The sequence below is a fragment of the Zeus faber genome (genome assembly GCF_960531495.2).
Source record: "Zeus faber genome assembly, chromosome: 10".
In the NCBI taxonomy this organism is placed as follows: Eukaryota; Metazoa; Chordata; class Actinopteri; order Zeiformes; family Zeidae; genus Zeus; species Zeus faber.
This window is the reverse complement of record NC_137199.1, coordinates 30,038,968-30,054,871: the sequence shown is the minus strand read 5'-3', so window position 1 is coordinate 30,054,871 and position 15,904 is coordinate 30,038,968. Positions and strand designations below refer to the sequence as shown.

The following is a 15,904-nucleotide window of genomic DNA, read 5'->3' as shown; positions in this document are numbered from 1 at the left end:
CTTTTGGGGGCGGAGTTTCAAAGGGAATAAATAATACAAAATACGGCTGAATAAAGTGAAGTATCTGACAAACAATATGTGCCAGCGAGAACAGGAGATCATTTTAAGGAATTTCAAGAAATGTTCCACCCCCCGAACAATAGACAAATGGACAATATTAAGAATGTAAAGAATTTGAGGCATCATCAGGAAAATGGAACGTAATTCGAGATATGTGCGACGGTGACAAAACTAACGCTGGTGTGGAACTGTAACTTGGGAAATCTTTGCGGAGATGCACAGCTTCTTTTTTATTTATTTATTTTTATTTTTTTTAATCGGACAACCGCTCCCGTCTACGTCCCAAATCAGTAAAGTAAAGTTCATGTGAAGAGGCAGCAACGGGAGGGGGAGGGAAGGGGGGAGGAGGGGAGAGGGGGGCAGGGGGGTTATGATGTTTGAAAATGAACAAAAATAAACATAGAAAACACAAGATAATATCAGGGAAGAGGAGGAGGAAGAGTTTGGAGGCTGGAGGAGGGCGGAGGTTCTGTAGTCTCCACATGGACAAAAACAAAAGCACTGGGAGCTCTGGATCCTAAAGCATTCCTCTAGTGGGTGGTGTTGGGTGGGGTAGGGGGGTGATAGGGGGGAGGTAGGGGAGTGGGGGGGAGACAGAACAACGGACCAATCACAGCGTTCCGGAGTTTGAACCCTTGCAGACAGTGGACGGGGTGGGGGTTGGGGGGGGGGGGTCGGGACAGGCTGGTTGAGAGGCACAGGGAGGGCGGGATGACTGAGGGGGGGAGAGAGACGGGGGAGGTATCGTGGGGGAGAGACGGGAGACGGGGGACGTTATGGACCCACTGACCGACTGGGACAGAAACAGGTGTTCAAAAAACGCCGTGCTGGGGGTGGGGGGAGACAGAGCGAGGGGTGTGGTGGGGGTGGGGGGGGGGGTCGTCTCCCCCCCAGTGGGGGAGGTGGAGCGGAAGGGGGGGGGGGGGGAGGTCCGGTTACCTTTATATCCTATCTTCACCGCTCCTACCACACAACAACCGAGGACAGGGAAACATTTGGAAAAGAGACGTTACTAAAGCGGACATTTCGGAAGAGAGAGAGAGAGAGAGACAGAGAGAGGGAGGGAGAGAGAGAGAGAGAGAGAGACAGAGAGAGGGAGGGAGAGAGAGAGAGAGAGAGAGACAGAGAGAGGGAGGGAGAGAGAGAGAGAGAGAGACAGAGAGAGGGAGGGAGAGAGAGAGAGAGAGAGAGAGACAGAGAGAGGGAGGGAGAGAGAGAGAGAGACAGAGAGAGGGAGCGAGAGAGAGAGAGAGACAGAGAGAGGGAGGGAGAGGGAGGATTTCACGGCGGAGGTGAAAAAAATCTGCGGAGGTGTGGGAGGTGGTTTCTGTCGTCAATCTCCCTCGTTCTTAAAATTGCAAACTGCACTTTAACGTTCCCGTCGCCGGAGCTTTGAACCCGGTCGTCATGGCGATCGGGGTGTTTAGAGGATGGAGAGGATACTGACAAGCAGCCCTCTTCAAATTATTATTATTATTATTATTATTATTATTATTATTATTATTAATAATAATAATAATAATAATAATAATAATAATAATAATATTATTATCATTGTCTGGGAAATTACAGGATTGTCTTTTTTCACAGAAGAAGAGTATTTTTTTTTTCCTTTTCTTCTTTCTTTTATTTTTTATTTTTTCGCTGAAAGAGAATTATTTGGGTAAAACTGGAGGAGGAAACGAGGTGAGGGTTTGTTTACCTGAAACTCTAGAATCCAGCGCTAGATGGAGAAGGAGGAGGAGGAGGAGCCACGTGGAGGGTGGAGGAACACAGACGGACGGAGAGACGGACAGATGGAGGGATAGAAAGAGAGACAGAGAGAGAGACAGATAGAGAGACAGAGACAATAGAAAGGAGAATGGATGAAAGTAGGGGTTAGATAGAAACACCGGCAGGTTAAAAACACACAGTGACATAATGCAGGTGACTAGACAGAGAGAGAGAGAGAGAGAGAGACATAATAGATTTTTAATCTTAATAATGAACTTAATCTGTTTTAATTTTACCTTATACTGTAAACACACTAATCAGCCACAACATTAAACCAGTGAAGTGAATAACATTGATCATCTGGTTCCAATGGCACCTGTAAAGGGGTGGGATATATATATATATATATATATATATATATATATATATATATATATATATATATATATATATATATATATATATATATATATATATATATATATATTCACAGTTATATATTATTATCATAGGAGGCAGCAGGTGAAGAGTCAGTTGTTGAAGTTGATGTGTTGAAGCAGCGTAAGGATCTGAGCCACTTTGACAAGGAGCACATTGTGATGCTGGACGACTGGGTCAGAGCATCTCCTCAAGCACAGGTCTTGTGGCTGTTCCTGCTGTGCAGTGGTTACTACCTACCACAAGTGTCCACGGAGGGACGACCGGTGAACTGGTGACAGGGTCAAGGCTCATTGATGCACGTGGGGAGTGAAGTCTAGCTCGTCTGGTTGGATCCCACAGAAGAACTACTGCAGCACAAAGTGATGAAAGTGGATGTTGCTATGATAGAAAGGTGTAGAACACACAGTGCAGGGCAGCTTGCTGGGTATGGGAGCGCTCACAGTGTCCATGTTGACCCCTGTCCACCCCTGAAAGCACCTACAATGGACACGTGAGCGTCACAACTGGACCATGGAGCAATGGAAGAAGGGGGCCTGGTCTGATGAATCATGTTTTCTTCTACATCATGTGGGTGGGTGGGGTTAGGGTCTGATCCGATGGAGCATCTGTGGGATGGGCTGGAACAACAAGCCCGATCCATGGGGGCCCCACCTCCAACTTCCAGGACTTAAAGGATCTGCTGCTAACGTCTTGGTGCCAGATACCACAGGACACCTTCAGAGTCTGGTGGAGTCCATGTCTCCACGGTCACAGCTGATTTGGGGACACGAGGGGGAGCTACATAATATAAGTGTTATTAGTGGTGGTTTTAATGTTGTGGCTGATCGGTTTATACTCTTTCACTACAATATATTTTTCATTTTTTTAAGTTTTATCAATCCATCCATCTGTCATCTATTGTATCCGTCTATCTATCTATCATCCATCAATCCATTCACATACATATGTCTTTAAAACAACATTAAGTTAGTGTGTGTAAACACCCCGTACAGAACTGGAACATCTGGAGAATCTAACAAAACACCAAACTATCACCTCACACCCAACATGGCCGCCGCCTGGAAAAGAATGAGAGGGAGAAAACCAGCGTCCTCACCGTCCTTCACTTCCCTCTCAACTCAGTCTTCAGTCTAGTTAACACTCCAGAGCTCCCCCCCCCCACCCCTCCTCCCTCCTCCGCCCTCCTCCCTCCTGCCTCCTCAGATATTCCCCCTCTCCACCTCTCCTCGCGGTCAGGTCTTCCGAGTCCTCTCTGGAATCTCATTTTCCTCAAATGACGGTGGCGGCTTCACAGGCGAGTAAATGAGGATAACGAGCCCCCCCCACGACCTTTGACCCCCGGCTTCACTCCCTCCCTCCCTCCCTCCTTCCTCTCCAACCTTTGGCTCTCGTTATTATTTCACCCCCCCCCACCCACCCACCCAACCCCCCCCCCCCCCCCCCCCCCCCACACACACACACACACACACACACACACACACACACACACACACACACACACACACACACACACACCCCTCCAGGTTCTCCAGACGCCCCCACTTTGGGGTCCTCAGACCTCCACCCTCCATTTCCAGGTCCTCCAGACCCCCTGTCGCCCGTCAGCTCATTCAGACGCCACCTCTTCAGGTCATCAGACCCCCACCCTCCCTTTCCAGGTCCTTTATACACCTCCCTCCAGACCCCAAATTTCCCTTTCCAGGTCGTCCAGACCGCTTCCCTCTCTCCAGGTCCTTAAGAACCCCTTCCAGGTCCCACCTCCACCTTAATCCCCCCTGAAGCAGGGCCCCGCACCCCAAACTCCTGAACAATGATCATGTATTTAAGCCCCCCACCTCCCTCCCCCTCCAGGATTCACATTCCTCACAGTATTAATCCCTCCCTCCCTTTTTGTCTCGCCCGCCGTCGGAGGAGTAATTCCCTCACTTTCTGCCTTCCCTCTCCGGATGCAGGGGGCTAACTTCCCCCTCCTTTCGATGTCCCTGAATGGCGGCCATCTTGGACACAAAGCGTCCCCCTCATAATCCCATTCCACGGTGTCCGGGCGCTGAAAGGACGGCGGGGCTTCCCCGGACGCTCTATCGGCGTCCTGGTTCTGCCGCAGCTTAAAATTCCTTCCCCTCCTCGCTCGCTCTCTCCCTCCCACTCTTTTCTCAGCTCTTCAACATTTTCTTTTCTTTCTTTCTGAGATGTTTTTCTGTTCCTCGTGGCTCTTTCTCTCTGAGAGTCAATGGAGTGGAGCCGATGGAGAAATTGAAAAAAATACATGTATAAAAAGTATTGTTGTAGAGTATTCTGCTGCTGCGTGGTGTACTGAGATCAGAATGACAATGAGTCGATTCCTCTTTTTAAACGGATAGAGCAAAGTGTTTTTCAGCCTGGCGGGACCTTTTCAAAAAACAGACGCCGCAGACGGTTCTATTTCACACAGCCTCCGCCCTCTAGCTCCGTCCTGATTGGCTGCCCCGGCGTGCATGCCCGCCTCGCTGAAACAATCTGAAGGCTTCCGTAAGCCTATCAGCCGTGGTCCCGCGCCCGCCGCGCCGCTCGGCTCCCCATTTTCTAGGGCGGCAATTCACCGGAGAGCGACGAAAAGAAGATTCTACCATGAGCGACACCCTGCCTTCTCGGGCGGGGCCCCGTTTGGGGCGAGACGGGAGGAGTTTGCAGGAAACATCCTCCGCTTGGAGGCGTCCTCCCTCTCACTACGCCGGGTGGCGTCTCAGTTGCTCGCTGCCGCCGCTCTGGCTTGACAGGAACACTGAGACGGGGTTACTTCCTGATGTCAAATCCCCACGGCAGCGGCTGCCTTATCAGAGGAGATAGCAGATCTATTAAGGAAGGGGGCAACATCAGCCGCCCCGCCAGCAAGCGGCGGGACCGCCATCTATTCCCACTACTTCTTGGTTCCCAAAATGACAGGGGGAGTGAGACCAATTGTGGACTGTCGAGCTGTCAACAAACTGATTGTAAAGAGAGCGTTCCGCATGCTGGCTCCACAGCGTCTGCTGCGTTACATCATGCCAGGGGACTGGTTCATTTCAGTCGATTTCAAGGATGCGTATTTTCATAAACCCATCCTACCGGCACACAAGCGGTTTCTTCGCTTTGCCTTTATGGGAATAACCTACGAGTACCAGCGGTACCGCTGGGTTAATCCCGAAACCATTTTCAAAGTGTGTCGAGACGGCACTGAATCTACTTTGAGGGAGATGTATGAGAACATTCTTTTATCTGGACAATATTCCTGTTCACTCCCCAGAGTGAGCGAGCTGCGATATCCGTTCCCTCCGATCCCCCTCGTAGGCGGTCTGTTAACGAGAGCGAGAGCAGAGCCTTCGCCGACCCCCGTCACGCTCTTTCGCCCCAAAATGGGACCGGGCATCGGTGCTGCGCTGTCTCACAGGTGAGCGCTTTCAACCGATTGACACCAACCCTTTAAAACAGCTTCTGCTTTCCCTGACATCTGCTAAACGCGCGGGGGAGCTGGCCGCCCTGTCTGTGAACCCCAGCTGCTCTTTAATGAACGGCGATCTGAGTAATGGCACGGGAATGCGACACGACTTTCAAGGTGGTCAGACCGCTGCGCTGTTCACACTACACAACTTTCTGTCGCGTGATCGGGGAACCTTGCAGTCCTGTGGTTTCACTACATGACTGATCGGTGACAGGGGGTCACACACTACAAGATCCCTCACCAGGAGGAATCCCAGACGGGTCGGGTCGTCTGGAAAGACGCGAGAGAAGCGACAAGGTGAAATGACGAGATGCCATGCGTGGGACAGGATTATTTCTTTTCAGAATCACGAGAGTGTGAGCTCGGCATGAAGCTTTGTCAAAACCAAACCCGTCTTTCATACGGAAGAACATCAGGATCCCGTCTCGCTCAAGGGACATCGCGTGTGACTCTTTCTACACGCTAACCAGGAAGACAAACGTCACCATTGCTCATGTCCCATCGGTGCTCTGGATGCGATGTCCGTCGCACAGCGGCAGTGAGCAGCACACCTCAGCTCTTTGTTTCCCACAGTCAAAACAGAAGCTTTCTCATTGGTTATGTGACGGGCATCTCACAAGCCTACACGGAAAGGGGTCAAGTTCTGCCACTGGGCTTCATGCTAACTCTACTCCCGGAGGTGTGTCAGGAGGTGTCAGTGGAAGACATTTGCATCTCAGCCTCATGGGCATCACCACGCCCCTTTGTCAGATTTGATCTACTGCATGCATCTGGAGGATCTCCGTCCTCCTCTGCGCTCCTCGTTTAGCCCCCTACACGGACGGCATTACGCGGAGAAGTGTGTGTGAACTGTTTACCCAATATGCAAATGAGGATGGACAGTCCCAGCGTGTGATTGGTTTAACCGCTTCACGGACCTTCCCTGTTGAGGTGAGTCACGATGCTATTACAAGCGGGATGCCGCGGATGAACATAACGCCGTCCCCACTGCCCTGTTATAGCTTGGGGGTTATTCTACCTGTCGGTTGGCCGGTTGTACCGGCAGAGCTGTTGCCTTGTCTCTGGACTTCAGGGCGTGGACTCAACTGGCTTCATGGCCTCATGCCAATGAGGACAAAGCTAGAGGGGGAGCCTCCAATAGTTAGCTTGCTCTAACACCCTTTTCAAAAACCCGGTAACACCTGCAAACATCTGGCATTTGTCATTAGTGGGAAATATATATATATATAATATATTTTTTGGGATTATATTATTAATTAACCATCTTACTGTCAAAGGGTGAAAGTTGAGTTTCAATATTTTTTTTAAAGACAGATCTCAATGCTTCTATAATGCTGACAGACATACAGACAGACAGACAGATAGGCAGATAGATAGACAGATAGACACCCCCCCAGGTGTCAGGTGGTGCCTCCTGTTGGAGCAGCCCCGGCCGCCCCCCCCCCCCCCCCCACCCCCTCAGGTACGGGCGGTGCCTACCGATGGAGCAGTGCTCTCCGGTCCAGCCCTGCAGGCAGTCGCAGCTCCCCTCCCTGCAGACCCCGTGCTCGCTGCACCGCGGGTGGCAGTCCCTCTGCTCGCACTGCGGCCCCACCCAGCCCTCCTCGCACTGGCAGCGCCCGCTCAGGCAGGCGCCGTGCACGCCACAGTGCGTGCTGCACAGCTCTGCAACACAGGAACAGGAAGTCCATAAGACAGGAAGTATGTAAAATAGATCTATCCATCTATAGTGGAAATGACATGACCCTTTATATATACAGTATATATACTGTAGATATATATATATATATATATATATATATACACACATCCCATATACTGTATATACTGTATGTATAGTATATATACTGTATAGATATAAGTACATTTTAAACACCCAGGTCAAAAAATTTAAAGAGGAAAATTAGAGCTAAATCTTATATAGGTATGTGTAGGTATATAGTAGGTAGGTATATATGTGTGTGTGTGTGTGTGTGTGTGTGTGTGTGTGTGTGTGTGTGTGTGTGATTATTTTTCTAAATCACACGCACGTCTTGAATTGACACCAACAATTTGTTTTATCTATAGATTTAGTATCTCATTATTGTCAGAAAAAAATGAGGTCAGCTCTTGTTTATTTTGACAAACAAAAAACAAAAAAAAGGGGCCTGTGACTCTGATCTGACGCTGACACAATGAAAGACGAGAGAAGTTAATATTTCATTTTGGGTTCGTTTAATCTTGTCAGAATCTGGAACATTTCCGTGACGGTTTAAGATCTGTCACGTCGTGCGATTTGTTTTGATTCCAGTTTGTTGGCTTTCGAGACACTGATGAAGGGATTCAGCATTAACGCTGTTTCAACGAGTATTTTTACATCAGAAACACCCCCTTTGTGCTGCTGCTTCCCGAGCCGTTGAATGACTCCCCCCCGCCAGACCCCCCCGCTCGCCGAAACTTGTGATATTTCACATTTTACGAAGCTCTCGGTAGAACAGCGTCCAGGATTTACAGCACACTGAAGCTCAGAACGTTCAATAGAGAAAGTGTATTTTATCAGCAGGTAAACGCTGGATGAGGATCCTTCTCCTTTGTCGTCCCCAGATCCTCAAATTCAACCGCTGGAAAGTCCAGGATTAGAATCAATGGAGGAAATGGGATCTCCCTTCGCCGCTCCTGGTTCCGGAGAACGATGAAAACACATCTCTGCCACGGCGGCGCTGAGGGAAGCGCCGACAAGGCGATGTTTCCCTTTTTTTTTTTTTTTTACCCAAAATCAAATATTAACGACCGTGCGGCGACGATGACTTCATAGCCATTCCAGAGAAAGGAAATGGGTAAGAGGAGGAGTGAGAGCGGCTTTGGTATTAATGATATTATTTCATTCTCGCAAAGCCTTTCCTTCTTCAGAGGAGAACGTTGTTTTCTTTAAAAAAATATTTAAAAAATGCCGAAAGGGGATTTCATCACTGCTTTAAAGAACAAAAGAGGTGCACGTCTCAAACTTTTCTGGAGCAGCCAGCTTTCTGCAGGCGTGGGAAGGGAACTTAATATTCGCACTCAAGTAAAAGTTGTAGTTTATGACTGATTATTTAATCACCATGAGCTGCTGCACGTAGTAGCTCCTGTTAAAACACCTGTCGGTAATATCAGGAATCCAAACAAAGGGAACAGCTCCTGAATTATAACAACATACGATTCGCAAACAATCCGTCCCCAGCGAACCAATATTTTCAATGACTCTGGAGTCTGGATCCGGCAAAAGGGTGAATCCTCAACTCACAAACTAAAAATAATGACTGAGGACTACATGAAAGTCATAACTCATATTAAACCTCATATTAAATCTCTGATTCACTCAAAATAAATAACTCAAAATTCAAACTCTTCCTCTTTGGGTGAGTCCTCCTTCTCCCACCGCGCGTCACACCGACTCAACCAAGCGAAAGAAGAAAGAGTCGGACAAATGAAACGACTCTCTTTACCGAGCGACCTGCCGACGACCAAATCTCCAAAGAAAAGAGTCGAACCTTCCATCACTTTCATCACTGTATTATGGACGCGAGTCAAAACTCAAACGATAACCGTCCAAATTATGAAATGGAGCTGATAAATGAACTCCAATGAACCAACAGAGGCAGCGAGCCGGGGTTTCCATGCCGACTGGGTCTTTGTTGTCTCGTCGAACGGTTTTCAACGGGCAGCAGAGAGGGAGCGCTCTGATCCCGACGCGACGCGCTAATGTAGAAATGCTCCTGCCTACGCTGCAACTTTTAATGTGCGCGACAACAGATTGGGGGAAAAAAAAAAAAGTTCAAAAGGCACGAACAACAAAGAAGGAACGCGGCTCGCTCAATTACAGCTGCTGCAATCAATAACCAGGAGCCCTGGTTCCTGGCGAGGAAGATCGAGTGTTTGACTGAGCACAGATTAAACAGTCTGGTTTCAGCTAAGACTTGAGACGCTTTGACACTGGGTGACAGCTCCAATTATTCATGTGTAAATGTAATTGATATGTGTGTACGGGCGTGTGTGGGCGTGTGTGTGTGTGTGTGTGTGTGTGTGTGTGTGTGTGTGACAGACTCCACATCTCCAAACACAAATTTAATCACACATTCCGTCCCTGCCGGTGGAATGGAGGTAGCGGTGAAGGGAGGAGGTTAGGGGGAAATCATCGCTCCGAGCTCCAACACGCGTGACCCAGAGCAGGAGCTTCTCCAGGAAAAGGGTGAAGTTGCAAATGATATCACATAATGTTGAGGGTTCAGGGTTCACCCTATTGACTTGGAGATGGTTAAGTTGAGGTATTCAGTTATTTATAGTAGTGTAGAGCTATGAAGTTAGACAGGTTAAGTTATGGCCAAGTCTAGTTACTGTGTAGCGTCACACATAGTAATAGGAGATATTAGTGGAGGCAGTGGTGCAGTGGTGGTGCACGCAGGGATTTGCCGTGGATGAAGTGTAGCTGGCGGAGCGAGTTCTGTCAGACAACTCGACAGCGCCACATGCTGCCACGCCCTTACGGGCCGGCTGATTTACTGCAAGCAGCCGCTCCCGCTCGCCTGTCCGCTTGGCTGCGTTGCTGCACTCCCTTCACCTCCACCTCCACCTCCCCTTGCTTCCACCTGCTGGGCTCTGCTCTTTCTATCCAATGGAGGGATTCAAGCTCGTCACTCCCAATATTTCTAGTTCGTTAAGCGCGCCTGTGTTTGCCGTACACCTTTCCGGGAATGATGCACTGTACAGCCAGACGCCCAAACTCAATAAATAAAATGATCATTTTCAGTTAAATCTCAGAGCCGTCTGTCAGAATGAAAGTTAGGTTGAGAAGCAACATTCAGACATAAAAGTGACTTGTGGATCTCTAGCAGGTACACGGAAGCTGAATGGGTTCCATGTTGGTTATGGTCTCAAATTACAGCAGAAAAACACATCATTGTGAGTGAAGAAGCAACCAAACACCGCCCATCCATCTATTCACTGCCCCCCAAAATTTCCCCCCCGTTCCCCATCTGGTCCCGAGGGACCAAAAATCTGCAAATGTCAGTTGTTAAGCGTTCACCGCTCGATCTTTCCGTCGGCGCACACGAACGAACCCTGGACAAATGTGTTAACGTGTCGGCGGTTTAAAAAGGTCAAGGCGCCGAGTTCTGCTGCGAGGAGTTAGGAGGTGCTCACATCCGTCACTTTGGCTGCTTTCACAAAAAAAAAAAAAAAAAAAGAGGTCATTACCCCGGTGGTGCGTCAGCTAAGTTATTGACTTCCAAGCCCGCGGAACAACTTGTTTTGCCGTATTGCTTTAAAGGACTCACGGCGATCGTTTTGTTGCCGTTTACGCGGCGGCCCTCATCTCGTTTGCCGTCTCCCTCTCCCTCCCTCTGAATGGAGTTTTTCTTCGATTGAGAGGCCTTGGTGGGTCTGATTAAGTCAGGACGACACTCTAGAATATTAAACATTCCTCTGGAGGAAACGCTTTCCATTGCAAACTGGGACCTTCCTTCCGTTAGAATCTATGCAATCAATTTTTCATTAGTGCAAACGTGTTTATCTGCTTTTAACATGCCCCTGACTGCGTCTGGGAGGGAACGCTGGGTGAGGATGGTCGATGATGCTCTATGTGCTTGTTAATCAAAGGTTATTTAATTGAGGAACGGTGTGCGGCAATAATTAAGAGGATCTTCGCAGCCAGCCTCCGTTGTTTTAGTGAGGCGGCGAATCGGGCCTCGTCCTTCGGTTGTTCGGGCGCTCCGCAGCCGCAGAGATCTCGCTGATGGTGCGGACTGTGCCGTGAATTTTAAGCGATTTGACAAAACAAGGGGAGACGCCTCGGCGGCAGCACCCGGCGCACTGAGCTATCCGGCGGTCAAGGCCGCATTCCTTCGCCTTAACCACTTAGAGCTCAGACTAGGAGGCCGCTGATGGGTCATGGTCGGAATGCCAAACCCGGTCAAATCGTACCTTTGACCGGTACTTATTCTGCGAGCGGGGGCTTGGGACCAGGGACCAGTCTTTGAAGACGACGGAACCGGAATGGAGATCGGGAAGGGTGTCAACGCCGACCAAGTCTTGGAGGGTTCAAACAATCCATCGGCGCAGCAGAAGGTGTCTCAGACATGGTCCTCTCTCACCACCACATGCCACGCCGGCCTGGTCACTCAGCTCCATAATTGCACTGGTTTTGGGGCCTTTAATGGCGCTAAACATTCCTTCCTAACCTTCACAAAGCACTTTGTGACCTTCAAAGAACTTTTATGGAAGTTCGATGAACATTTGAAGCTGAAGTCTTCAGTGAAGACAGGATGCCCGGGCCGGAGTCTGCACTGGAGTACTGCATGCACTCGATGTCGCAACCACTGTCCAGCCTACTTAAGTGTGCGAGTAGAAAGGTTGACGTCTTCCCTGGCATACCACACCGTGGACGACAAACCTCTCTCCATCAACACGTTGTCATGACGACACGGCACTGTCTTTTCCTCACAATGCATTGTGGGAGACGCTCGCCAGCGTAGTTCGTAGTGGGTACACTATGATATTTCAATGTCATCCTGGTACTTTTCACATTATGAAGATTTGAGCATACTGTGGATTTCCACATAATAGACACTAATTTGAAGAGCTAAATAGTATTCTACTCGAGGCATCTCAGAAGCCGACCTTGTTGCTATGGATGCCGGTGTGATGTGACACATTTACTCGCTCTGCCCACAGCGACTGGTTTATCACGGACCAGTCGGAGTCATAAAAACTCATAAAAATACAATAGCGGGGAAGTATAAATCATGTTGACACATTCATATGAAGTTTTTTAATGGAAAGTAAGTGTTGCCCATTTCCTACACAGAACCGGAAATAAAATCGGGACTTGTCAAGAGACTTTTCGGCCTCTCTCCCGCCGTGCTACTCATAAAATAATTAGATATGCATTGAAACACCCTTTTAAGTAGGAGCCTGGAATAACTCCTGCCTTGGCCTGCGAATTAAATCCGACACGGGGAGGTTGTTACTTCCTGCGCAGATAGGAATCAACATACAGCACCAGTAACATTAGAAATTAGTTCCATTTAAAATACGATAGAAAAAAACGTGTTTTAAATCTCTATCGTTGTGGAAATCAAACAATAAATTAATTTATATCAGATGACAGTTTATCGTCGCCTATGACATGTATCTAGAAGCTGGTTTTAGAGCTGAAATGTCCTGTGAAATACGAGACATAAAACACTCAAAAACCAGTCCTACATTAAGCAACATACAGGTTATTTTAGGATTTTTCTTCCAAATAAGAAAGTTCGGCGCTTGGTAGGAACGGATGACATCATCCCATTAGAACACCTTGAATCAGACCTGGATCATATTTCAATTTAAGGGTTTCCTGATTATAATAAAACTTTTATACGTTAAAACAATCAAATAACACTATTTAGAGTTTCATATTGTTGATAAAAAATGTTATGTTATTTGATCGTATATGTTTTGTTGAAAACGTCTTTATATTCAATATTTGCGCAATATTCGTATTCAATATGTTTGTTGCAATTGTAAAATATATATCACATTGTGGGTGTATTTAATATTTATATTTGGCTTAATTCAGTGTAAAATGTCTAAATTCACATATTCACAAGTATTACAAAAATAATCGAATTGTTTTAGTAAAGGAGGTAAAGTAAGGACAAAAACTGTCATTTAAATCACTGCCTTGGAGTTTGTTCTCAGGTCACAAGTCTGTTTTCAATATAAAATTAACCCCTTCATTGCAAAATAATAATAACAATAATAATAATAATAATAATAATAATAATAATAGCATCAGTTGTGGGAGCACTCCATCATGGAGCCTGCCGATACAGGACAGAACAATAATCAAGCATTTTTATTTCATACTTTGCTTCCCAGCTCCTATGTTATATTCCTGAGATTTTCTAATGTTTTGTTTGAAAAATGAATAAATTAAACACAATAAATAAATAATTAATACAACATAAAAAATGAAAAAAATGTTCTCTTAATAATTAATCTTAACGTGTGAGGTCATGAGAGTAATACTAGGGCCGCTGCTCCTCACCCACTGAGCAGTCGGCTCCGCTCCAGCCGGCGTCGCACTCGCAGCCTCCGGACGCGGCGTTGAAGCTGCCGTGCCCGGAGCACTGCTCGGGGCACGAGCTCTTCAGGGCGTCGCAGATGGAGCCCGACCAGCCCGGGCTGCAGTGGCACTGGCCGTGGTGGCACGCCCCGTGGCCCGAGCAGCTAGGCTCCACACAGTCCACTGGAGGGTGGAGGGAGGGAGAGGGTGGTGGAGAGAGAGAGAGAAGGTGGGGGAGGGAGGGGTGGGACAGAGAGAGAGAGAAGGGGGAGAGAGATATAGAAAAGGGGAGGGAGGGAGAGAGCGGTAGGTAGGAAGGTAGGTAGATATGGATAGACAGAGCGATAGAGAAGATCGATAGACAGACAGACAGACAGACAGACAGACAGACAGACAGACAGACAGGGAAATGGGCAAAATAAAATGTCAATATGGAATAAACCAAAGAATTAAAAAATAGCTTTATAGAACATTAACATTTAAATAGCAATAGATATAAGAAAAAAATAGCAAAATCCATTAAACCTTAAAATAATAATTTTATTATTAAGTACAATAATAAATCCAATAATAAACAATATAAATAACCCTAGCAATACACATTTGGCAACACAAAATAGATCTAATGATGAACAACAAACAATAATAAATATAAATACAGGCAGCAATACACAGGGTCCAGTATCGACACAATTACAATTTTTCGAGTTCCCAAAGAACGCAGCATCGGCTCACGTAATGATGAGGTGAGTCCTGGTGAAACGTAGAAATACTAATATACGTATGCACTTTTTGTGTGTTGTGACTTTATCCAAATTCTTCCTGTCAGGTCCCTGTCTACTTCCTGCTAGGTCGCTGTCTACTTCCTGCCAGGTCCCTGTCTACTTCCTGTCAGGTTACTGTCTACTTCCTGTAGTCCACAGAGTCCTGCCTCACGGTGTCTCTGTGAAAGGAAATCACCCCGTGTGGAAGTTCCCAGCAACACGCTTCTATTCCAATGGATTCAACACTGCACGTCCCTCAAGGATATTTCATCAACTTTTTCAACCTTTGGGACTAAAATAAAACGGACAAATTTCGGACCCGTTGCTCTGGAGCTGCAAGAAAACTCCACGTGTGAGGTCACAAACAGAGGTTGTGAGGTTTTTGACTACAGTTTGTTTTACGACTGGATCCAACGCCGCAAAAATTTACTTGAACCACGAGATGTCTGAGACTTCCCGGTTCTAACGAGACCTCAACCGTGTCCGTGGGTGCAGCGGTTGTCCGGGTACAGACATTTTTCGCCCGGGAAAAGCAGAGGAGAATAACAACATTAACAATCCGTACAATAGCAATAGAGCTGGACCCCCGATGAACTACATTTCATTTGACTCACTTTCACGTGGTTGTTGAGTCACTTTGAATTGTTTAATAAAAATAAAAAAAATGATGTGAACTGATGGGAATTTACACAAAGACAAAGCATTTAAATTTTAACACGAAAAAACCCCCCGTTGTTTTGTAGTCATTCATCGACAAAGAAAACTGAGACTTTGAACTTCATCGTAGGACAAGTTGCACAAGTACAGCATCCAGTCTGCTGCTGCACGTGGTGTCAGGTCCACAAACCCTGATGCTGCTGCACTGCCACCGGCTGCAGGTTGGATTTCTTTTATAGCGATGCATCACCATGTCCTCTGTTAAGGACTAATTAAAAGCATCTAATTAGTGTTTAGACAGATCTAATCAATTACCATCGTTAGCAATTGGTCGATTACCTTGCTAATCTGGGTTATTAACAGACAATTACGGCAATATTAGCGAGCAGGCTGATTTGCAGCAACAGGAGCGACTGCGCATCGACGGCGGCTCCTCGACACGTCGGGATGCGGCGGGAGGACACCGATATCGACTGTCAAGCGCGGAAACCATAAATCAACGGCGGAGCAGATATCCAAGCTGGCAGATCAGAGCGTATGGATCGGCGCGTCCTCTCCAAACCGCCCGGCGGCAAACGGCCGCCGCATAATCCTTTGGCGAAGTGCGGGGCGCGTCGGGGTGGGGGTTAGGGTGGGGACCCGCGGATGTAGCCCTCACATGTTAATTGCCTTTTGTCTGGACGCGGATCAATGGTTAAACACATGGAGTCGAGGTCAGCGGAGGTCGAGGGGAGACGGAGGAGCTTTCTT

The 15,904-nt window shown here is 47.5% G+C and overlaps 1 protein-coding gene across 1 annotated transcript in view; it reads right to left on the bottom strand.

The window, feature by feature from the left end:
• LOC307236290 (teneurin-3) overlaps positions 1-15,904 on the bottom strand; it is a 122,448-nt gene that overhangs the window by 83,462 nt on the left and 23,082 nt on the right. The window contains exons 7-8 of the mRNA XM_080008657.1: positions 13,716-13,916; positions 7,151-7,336 (exon numbers count right to left, since the gene is read on the bottom strand). Of these exons, the coding sequence (XP_079864783.1) occupies positions 7,151-7,336; positions 13,716-13,916 (387 nt within the window). The remainder of the gene's footprint in view (positions 1-7,150; positions 7,337-13,715; positions 13,917-15,904) is intronic.